Genomic DNA, 10,695 nt, shown 5'->3' with positions numbered 1-10,695 from the left:
TCCCCCCCCCCCCCCCAAGTTATCCCCAAGCACAGGAGCACAGCTCTGCTTCATGTTGCTGACTGTGGGGTTACTGTGACTCCCATGGTGTCCCCAGCCTGGCAGTCCGTGATATGCAGCCAAAAGGTATCCCACAAAGACACCAACAGGCTTGAAAACCATAACCAAATGCTAGCCATCGCTACTTGTTTGTAGTAGTTATAATTTAACCATCTTTCCTTTAATTTTCTTTATTGAATTTTCTTCTGTTGATTTTGGATGCTCTCCCTCTTTCTCAAGGTCTTTTCTCACTGTTACCCTAATCCTCTTCTCCAGAAGGCCTGCAGTTCCTCCCGGCTGGATCAACTCTTAATTTTATAACCATACTGTCTATTTCATCCTCTACTGTTTGTAAACTGTGTTTTTTTTTCCCCCCTATATTAAATAAGTCCAGGGGAATGTAAACAAACACTGAATGCTAAAAGGAAAGAACTCAGGAGCTTTAGAAAGCCAATTAGCTTTAAAACCTTGGCATGCTGACTTGGTTAAGCATGTGGTATAAAGGACTGCAGAAAGCTTAAATAAAAGACGAACACATCCTTTCCACGTTCTCATAACCAGTCTGGTCGGAGGCAACTTATTCCTTTCGCAGGGAGAATTTTCCTGGCTTTGTCCATGTAGCGTTTGCACTTTCTCTGTCGGTAGGAAGTGGCCGTACCTCGGCCGTCAGCAGCTCCCAGCGGTGCCGGCGGCAGCAGGCACGTGGGTGGCGGGAGCCGCAGGGAGAAGCGAAGCGGAGGCTGCCAGCCAGCCCGTCAGCAGCCGGCTGCTGCCCACCACTGAGCAAGTCACCGAGCACACTACAGACCTAGTCAAGTCTCTTTTCACAGGAAGGCTGAGTCCCATCATAAAACGAATTTCTTGCAAAACAATACTCATTTTTTAAAAAGCTCTCTTCTTGAGAACAGATTGAGAGACAAGGTTTGATATTGTTGCAGCTTCCTGTTTGTCATATTTCAGAACTCATTTGTTATCATTTTGTATTTTGCAATGCTTTTCTTCACTACAGCAATTTTTAAACATTGGCATTTTCTCTTGTGTGGAATGCTGAAAAGTTCAAACTTAACTCCAGTCAGAATGACTCCCATTTGCACCAAAATGGAATAATTCCCTTCTTTGAATGAAGGAGGATATATCTGGCTTCCAAGGTTAACTTAATTATTTAAATTTGACCAGACTCTGTAACAAAACCTCCAAATACTCATTATCAAGTATCTAGCTATTTCTATTTTATGGCATTGAAACGAGAAGGTGGTTTTCTCTCCAGAATACCCATATTCAGTTTCAGGTTTTGAAAGACTCCATTTTATACTTGCTATGAATAAAGGCAAGTAGTTTTTCAAATTTTATGGCTTTTCTTTAATTTTAAGACAATGACAAAAACCTGTACAGTGAAGCTCCTTTCCTACTCCATTATAGTTTCACAACTTATTTGATTTTAGCCAGTTAGCTATTACTGGAATATCAACTGACGCATAGTGGAAGTACTTCAACAACTCCAGACCACTTTGTTTCGATAAAAACAAATGTTGTATTCATTCCAGTAAACAGGAACACAAACTCACCCTAGGCCGGCTCTCATCTAAGCAAAACTGGATTTTGAAGATTCTGAAATGTCATTTTTTGTAATGGCCAGAAAACACAGCACCTGATAATCCAAAACTCATTCATAGAGACTTTTTCTCCTTAAACCCAGGAAATTCACAGTACTCCTGTCTAACTGTTATCTATTGTAAGTTACAAGTGCTTGATTCTGAACAGAACTGATGATTCAATGAGAAATTTAGATACTTAATTGATACCAAATACTCAACTTATTCAAAATGGATGTTTAATTAATAGAAAGTCAATTATCACAACAAAAGTGATTAGAAAGAAGTTTGGCAGTTGGGAGTTAAAAACTATATAAAACATAAAGAGAGTAGAAATAAATATTTAAACATTAAAAGGAAAAAAAGGAAATGAGTAACTGTAAAGTGAACATGCCTGGAAAGAAAAAGAAAAAGCAGAGAAAGAGAAGACAGATAGTAAATGAGAATGTGAGTAATTTAAGATTAAAAAATCATTAGTAGCTTAATATTTTCTTTCCACTGGATACAAATAATTAATACATTGCATTCTTGAAAATACACACCCATAGAATACCCTCACCCATGAAGATGACTCACATAGACATTAAGACAGAATGTAAAACTACTCAGATGTCCCTATCAGATCCAAGCTGCAGCATACTGGGCTGTATAACGGGAACGGAGCCAGTACATAGAGCGAAGTGATTATGCTGTTCTGCTCAACACTCCTTAGACCGTGTCTGGAGTACTGCATCCATGCAGGGAAGACACTGATCAACTGGAGTGAATCCAGTGGGGGCAGCCAAAATGATTGTGAGGCTGGAGCACATTGTGTGAGGAGATGGTAAAGAAACAGGGCTCCTTCAGCCTGGAGAAGGGTTCAGGGGACTTAATGCAGTGGTGACCCTGCTTTGAGAAGGGGGCTGCACAGAGACCCTGTTACATCCCTTCCCACCGCAGTAACTCTGTAATTCTATTAAGTTCTTGGCTTTCAGTCCTATCACATATAAATATATATATACATATATTCCCTGCATGAAGGATGAAGGGAGGACATATAACCACACAATGGAACCCAGAGCTATTTCACAAATGACTGTCACCACAAACAACTGTTGGTCGCTTATACACAGTTGTTTACTTCCTCTGGGTGGCTGGAACACCAAGCAGCATGGCACTGAGATATTAAAGGCAATTTCAAAAGATTTAGCTCATAAACATTATCTTACATGCTATTTTTGAGATTTGAACTCCAGATAATCACTATAGTATCTGATCATCCTGCATATGAACAGAAATGGAGTGGCAAGTTTTCTCCCTTCTCCTGGAAGTAGTCTGGGGAGTTTTGTCTTGTGCCTGGTTGTGCCAGTCTTGCAGTGCCTGGTTGCACTAGCATGTCTGATACTGATGCTAAGTTCTGTCTTCCATAAAGTGGAAACTCAAACATGTCCTGTGTATCACACTTTTGCCAAGAACCTCACCAACTATTACATTATGGATCCTTAAATAAAAGTTCTCAACTTTCCTATCCTCCTTTCTCTAAGAATACAGCAGTCAGCTGTGAGATGTAGCAAAGGAGCAGATATTTAGGTGGAAGAAAAATAACAGAGCAGGAGACAATATGAGAGAGTTGCGTGTGTGTCTGCACGTGCACACATGTGGGTGTTTCTCTTCTGCAGAGGGCTACAGCAAAACCTCCTTCATTGAAGAATTTTCCTTAATTAAGATTACTGGAATTAAGCCTGTCCAGAAGGCCTTCCTGCTGCTCACCCCCCTATCTTAAGGGGTCTTCCAAAGTTCACTGAGGTCCTTACAAGCCTTTACAAAGGCTTTCAAAGACTTCCACTGACTCCCTTGGACTCTGAATTTTAATGGCTCAGTGATGTTCTGGCCAGATATTCTGCAGAATATGTGAAGACAATGAATAGGGCAAATTGTTTCCCACAGTGCTCCCTAATTTCATTGAGGGTGCTTTACTCACTTTCTGTGTAATAAAGCATTCATCATAAAGAAGCAGTCAGACTCTAAATGAAATGGCTGTCACCAAATTATATACTTCTTAATTCCTTTTTATGATACTTGTTGCTCAGTGTATTTCCAAACTAAATAGCTCTATGAAGTTTAGCGAGCATGGTCAAAGACCAATCAAAACTGATCAAGCTGACTGAGTTCCCGAAACATTTCCTGTTCTCCATTTGTGCTGGGCAAAGGCTTTGCAAAAACTTCATTGGTGTCAACAGCACAATCAGAGGTAAGATTGTGCTGCTACATTTAATAAATCACAGGGTTCAGTGCAGAAAAATAAAAGAGCATAGAAAAGACATGTTCCCTTAGAGTGAAGCTGTTAAACGTGAAGCATCAGGAGAGTTTGAGTAGGGAAGTCACTCTGGCTACCCACATCACAAATAAATCACTGAGGAGATAATCACATGCAAAATTTTCCAGCCATTTTGAAAAGCATTCTAAATCATTACAGGGAAATATTTAATCTTCTTATCAGATTGCAATAGGAAAGTAATTGGAGATTAAGGGAAGAAATATTAGTCTGATGTTTAGAGAGTGTGTCTAGTAGGCTTAGCTTTATCATTTTATCAGGATACCAAAATAGCCCACAGTTGTTTGATCCTGAGAGGTTAATTATGAGGTAAAGCATGCACACAGCTAAAGTAAAATAATTGTTGCTAATTCCAAGAAAAAGGTAGGGAAAAGGGTAATGTCAAAAATATAGCAGCTAATCAAAACAGTTTTGGTATCTTTATATGGTGAAAGGCAGCGGAGCTTTGTATAAGGGTCACCAAATTAAACTATACTTAGAAGTACATGGCATGTACGGTGGCATCCATGTAAACCACCTTCTGGACAATAAAGAACAGCTTTTCTTCTCCCTCTGTAGAAAACTCAGGCTGGGATGTCACCCAGTGAAGGACTGAACGCAAAAACTCAGAAACTTCCAAAGCCCTGAAGCTAAAAAGTGCCCCAATAAGTGTCTGTCTCAGACATTCCATTTTTCAGTTAATCCTCAACCTAAATAATGGATATATTTACCAAGGGGATCTAAGACTGCAGTGTTAGTTGGATTCCAGGACTGCAAATGTAAAACTCTGCTGGGCTGCCAAAAGTTAAGCCATAAAGTCTTCCTGATGAACACAGTTATATTCTGCAGAGTTAATCAGAGAAAGAAGGGCTAGAAGGGATCTGAAGAGGTCATTTAGAGCACCCTCCAATCCAAAGGTTGGATCAGCTACAAATACATGAGTGGATATGTGTGTCTACTCTGTTTTTAAAAGCCTCCAGGGTTGTATTTTTACACCCTTCTCAGGCAGTATGTTTCAGAATTAGTTCCTGTCTTGGAATACAGAAAGTGTTTCCCAAGCCATAATCTCCGTTTCCCTTGCTGCAGCTCAAATCACTGTGCTTCATGTATTTGCCACTGTGGACAGGGAAAACAATTTAATTTCCTTCTGCTTTGCAGGTAGTTTTTTGTTTTTAAAGACAAATTGTCACGTCTCTCCTCAGTCATTTTTCCTTCACTATGATGAAAGTTATATTACAAAACTACTACATTTCAGAGCACCTATAGCTTTTGGTGGTGGAGAATCCCTTCATTAGCCATGGATCCCTTCAGAGGTGGAGTTTTACCACGATCGCTAGTCATGGCATATAGCCCTGCAGAGCCAGCAATGTACCTGAACACATGCATCAGCCAGTTTCTGTTGGAAAACATTCCTGAAATATTGCTTTCATTCTGCTTTTTCCTGGATGGTGTTGAAGGCAGCAGAACCACCAGGCACACTACCTGAACACACCGTACTACCCACTGTGAGGTATAGTGGTTAAAAGAGTTGTGCCAGGTCTCATGGTTCCCTTCCTGGTAAAACAGAAACTTTCTTATGGGTGAAAACTACTTTGCACATGACCTTCAAATGGTTGCTTTTACCTTCCCCTGGCTCAGATTGCCCACTGGTAAAACCAGGAGGATGGCGTGAAGTCAGGATGACTGCACAAAGTCTGGATGACTGACAGATAAAAAGTGCTATCTGAGAGCAAATGAGTCGTGCTCCTCTATATGAACTTGTGCTCACTGGGACTGCAGGGACCTCTCTTACTGCTGTTCCTGGAATAGTCATTTACCACCTGATTTTGGAAAAAAACTAGGAAGTGATAGAGCATTATACCACAGACAAAACTCATAGATGAAATCCATCTCCCTTCGGAGGAGTTGCAAATATATATAAATAAGGGTAGAGGAGTTAAGAAGAATTTTACCCAGTTTTAATACATCAGGCTGAAATAAGAGCGATTAACACACCAGTCTATAAATCGATGTCTTATTTACTGAATTAATATTCCTTGTTCAGAGAAGCATACTTCCTTGCCCTCTTGCAAACACATAATCTACTAGTTTGTGTAGAAATTAAAAATCAAGGAACGCTTGCATTGTAATGTTTTCAGGACCAGGAAAAGTGAAGAATGAAGTTGTGTTTAATAAAGGGTGTTTTCATTAACTCCTTGACACTTATTCCTGCATTTCTTAATTTTAAAACTTTTCTATTACTGCAATTAAATGCTGATCTTTAGTTTTAATTCACACCACCACACAGCTTTCCAAACTGATCTATTTCCAGATTTTCTGTTAGTGACTCAGCTAGGGTCATGATAGCTTTTAAATGATTGATCAGGGCTCAGTGATTTTTTTAAAAATCATGCCTGGACACAAGGCACCTCTGTGAGTCAGAGTTGCTCTGAGGAGATTCTCTGCTTTTTTTTGTGTTACTGCCCTTTAATATAAAAGAGCTTTGAAAATCCTTGCTGCAGCTGCTGAAAATGGCCTGCTGACACTTTTTTTCAAATGGCATTTGAAAAATAGGTTATCATGAAAGATAAGCATAAGCTCTTTACCTTTTCTCCTTAAGGAACACATATTTCTTGATGCAGTTTACAAAGATTAGCCATTTATCAGCACTCAGCTTCTTACCTTTTCCCCTACTTGGTCTCTTAGCCTTTATTTTATGCAGTTATATTCAGTTCATGTGCAATATAAACTACACAAGCACAACTAATTTATATGCATTAGTTCCCAGTTTTCTTCTTTATAGCATATAAAATTCTATTTGTCCATAGGGAATTTCACAAAATTTGTCATTAAACTTCCTTATTTTTTTTTATTTATTTATTGAAAACTATACCATAGCATTTGCTCTGTTCATATTTAACCTGCCTAAAAATATTTAAATGTGGTACAGAAACGTCTTGTAGATTTTCAGTTGTTACAGTATGAGAGAAAGGCAAACCAACTGATCTGGAAAAATTCACCACTGCTCATTCAACATTCACACATAAGAAAAATAGGAGCTCTTTAGCTACTTCAGAAGGTTTACTTGGCTTTAAGAGACAAAAATCTTTTACATGTGAAAGAAGTTCTAGAAAAATATTTATTACATTTTTCAGTATGAATTCCAAAGTGTTCTTTGTTGTACATAATAATGCTTTGTACTTGTCCTGTAAAGTCACAAAGCTTCCTTTCCCTAAACTGAAAGGGAAATATTACCAATTCATACTTACAAAATGAGTCCTGAAAAGGTTTGCAGCTGTCCATGTGGGAGATTTTGGAGCATCCTCCTCATCTTGGCTGCAGTTATAAACTCAGATCAACTTTTCCTAAAGCTTTTTAAGAATTTGACACCTATTTAATGCCTTATTCCATAGAATCACAGGAATTGTCACTGAATCTTTCACTGAAGAGTAACACTCTTTGTGGCACTCCTGTAATGCTCACAAGACACAGTTTAAGTGCTTGCATTGATTTGATTTATCTGTTGGAAATTTATCAAATACAATTCATAGTTTCTCTGATGTTAGATGCGTTGTACTCTGTACTTGCTGCCATATGAACTGGGACAGATGTAGGATCTCCATCAGATGGAGAGAAGAGGCATTGGTCAAACCCTGTAAATCATTAGCAGCAACAAAGCAATAAAGGGCATGGGTTCAACTTACAAGAGTCTTGTGCATACAGTGAAAGCCAATGAAGTACAGGTGTCATGAAAGAAATATTAACATCTTGGTAATTTAAACCGTCCATTTTAACCTTAAGAGTCTGCATATTGCTTAGCTCTGAGGCAATGGGCAGAGCTAGTGTAAGCTGGCACCATCCCAAAACACTGCCAGGGAAAAAAAAATTTATTATTCTGGACTCGCAGGATCTTTCCTGACTCACCCAAGTGAGGGGGAGGAACTGTCTCCATATAGCTGATGCCACCCCAGCATCTTATTTTCTTCTCTGAGGCAGCTCAAGGACTAGTTCCCACACTGAGGGCAGTGGATGTGTGAGCAATGACACACCTTTACCTCTGCCCTTTGGCTTTCTGGTGAGCTACAAAGACTCAGTCCCCTGTAGTCAGCACCAGGCCAGCATTGTCTAGATAAACAGCAGTATCTGTTGTGCCATGAGAGCTATTTATCCAAGAAGCTAGGAAGTGATCTAGCATAGTTTTGAGGTCCAAGCCATGGCCTCTGCATTGCTGTGAGACGGGAAGTATGCCCAGAATCATATCCCTCCCCACTAAGGCATCCTGACAGCCACAGCTGACTCAGCTGCTTTCACAGCCCAGGGAGTCTGAAACCACTCCAGGGTAAAAGGTCACTCCTCTCAGAGATGCAGCATTCAGGCTTGAGTGTCACCTTCTGTTTACAAAACTCATCAATTCTAACTCCAGTTCTTGACACAAGAATTCTCTCCTGAATCCCCACTCTTTGATTACTTGAGCCAGACATGAAGATGTCATACATTCCTTTAGAAAGCCCCATTTGCCTAATGTAGCTGATCATTTACATGCTTTTAATACTAAAAGTACATGAAATGGATTTCCCAGGATGATTTTTTCATTTGGGCAGCCTCTTTAGGGAAATGATTTGGTTGTGAATGGAAGAGGAAGTTTTCATAAAATAACCGCTTTGTTTGGGTTACACCTTTCAGTGAATGCCTGAGATATGGGAAGTACCACAATTGACTTCCAGTTTCAAGAGGTTTGCACTATCCTAATAACCTTGATAAATGGGGTGATGTTTAGGAGCTGCCAGAGAATGTCTTAGAAGCTATACGGTGTATCTGAACACACTCCTTCCGAGAAGCCTAAGAACAGTTAGAACTTGTTCTTTAAAGATGCCATTTGAAAGCTCTTTGAAGAAGGCACAACCTTATTCCATGTGTGTATTGTGCAACAGCTTGGACAATGGAGGTCTGATCTTTCATTGGGATCAACAGATGTTAGGGCAGCAGATGTGTACATGTGAACACAAGGACTGCTTCTTATTTCTTTAATTCTATAGTAATTACGTGCCCCTTTGTGATGGAGAGTATTTCCTTACTAGCTTTAAAAATAACAAAAAAAAATATTTATTATCAAAAGACCAAAACTGAAAGCAAAATGCATTAATTTTAACAAACAGATTCTAGCAGTGATCTAATGAGACATTCACCCTTCCTAAAGGCAGACAAACCAATTATCTCAGATATTGTCTCTGCTTGTTTCCTGAACAGGATCTCTGTTTTCAGCTCTGAAGCCTCCCGAAACAATCTTCAAGGTGATTTTTTGGCTTGGCTACTTTAACAGCTGCTTGAATCCAATCATCTATCCTTGCTCAAGCAAAGAGTTCAAGAGGGCTTTTATACAGATACTGAAATGCCAGTGCCACCGTCGAAAGCAGCTGGGGTGGTGGGCCTACAGCTACAGAAACTGGAATCGGTGCTCCTTTGAACACCCTAGGAAAGACTCTCTGGAAGACAGCGGGAGTTTCCTCAGCGGCAGTCAGAGGACATTATCTTCAGCATCTCCCAGCCCCGGCTACCTGAGCAAAATCACTCACCCGCATATGGAGATGTGCACGTTCCAGGAATGGAAAAACTCCAGCTCTTTCCTGAGCCCCTTACAGGAAGGCAACAGACAAAAGGACCCGTGTCAGTTCTTCACCTTCAATCTCTTAACGGAGCGCAACGGGCACGTTCCTGCTGGCGGCCAGGCTCCCAGCAGTGGGGACCATGAGGCCACCTGTGACACACTGAATGGCAAAACCAACTGCAGGGTCAACGCGACGCTGGAATGAACAGGCTCTAAACGGTCTGTTCTCTGTGCACCAACCTGTTTGACATTTAGCCCAGGTGAAGAAATGGACCTTTGCACAGTTTCTCAGTATAGCACTAGCAGGAAGCCAGCGAGGGATGGGCAGATTTATGTCACAAGAGGGGCAATGTGGAGGAGCTAACCATAGTCCCAGTCTATTGCTGGAGAGGCTACTGAAACAAAAACGGAATGCAGGGACGTGCGCATCCAATTATTTAGTTGTTGTGGAAGTGCTGTGGAGCAGCCAGACACATATGTATATACAAAGAATGTACAAATACGGGGGTGGGCAGGGGAAATGTGTATGAATGTGTGTGTACGTGTGCTAGCCTCACGTACGGATGCCTGAGAGTGGAAGAGAGCAATGCAGTGGTGTTTGCAGCTCTCCAGGGTAGCAGCTGCCACTGATTTTGCCTGTAAATTCTTATGATTGTTGTTGTACTTCACTGTACACTAGCACTTTAGAAATGGAAAACAATGTCAAAGATTAAAGTAATTTCGCAACAGTTTAAACACTTGCACCTATTACTAAGGGACTGGAACTCAGCCAGGTTCCCTCACCACGATTTTCACTTCAAAATAAAACACTCATAGGGATTAACTTTGCCGATGTAAATTCTAGGATACTCTTGAACCTCTCCACAGTTGCTTCCCTTCCATGATTCCCTTATCACCAACCTGTCCTTCACCATGTTCTTTTTTAAATGTTTGAAAGTATGATGAAAGAAACGATGAGCACTCATATTCTACATTTCAGCACATTAGTAAGTGTCCTGGAAACATATGGGCTACCAGAGGATGCACTTTCTAAAATCAGCCCTTGTAAATCACTCCAAATACCTCATAAACAGTGTTGTGGACACAGCACAAAAAAGCAATGACCGCTGGAGGCCCAAAACCCAGGCCTGGGTTTTGAAAATAATATTGTACATTTAGAGGCTTTTACTTTGCCACTCAGATAAGAA

The 10,695-nt window shown here is 40.4% G+C and overlaps 1 protein-coding gene across 1 annotated transcript in view; it reads left to right on the top strand.

Moving 5' to 3' along the window:
* The window catches only part of ADRA1B (adrenoceptor alpha 1B), an 18,348-nt gene extending 8,635 nt beyond the window's left edge, over positions 1 to 9,713 (top strand). The window contains exon 2 of the mRNA XM_008941580.1: positions 9,151 to 9,713. Within this exon, the coding sequence (XP_008939828.1) occupies positions 9,151 to 9,713 (563 nt within the window). The remainder of the gene's footprint in view (positions 1 to 9,150) is intronic.
* Positions 9,714 to 10,695: the final 982 nt, after the last annotated feature.

Source organism: Merops nubicus, unplaced genomic scaffold (genome assembly GCF_000691845.1).
Source record: "Merops nubicus isolate BGI_N331 unplaced genomic scaffold, ASM69184v1 scaffold50765, whole genome shotgun sequence".
In the NCBI taxonomy this organism is placed as follows: Eukaryota; Metazoa; Chordata; class Aves; order Coraciiformes; family Meropidae; genus Merops; species Merops nubicus.
This window is presented reverse-complemented; position numbering and strand designations above follow the sequence as displayed.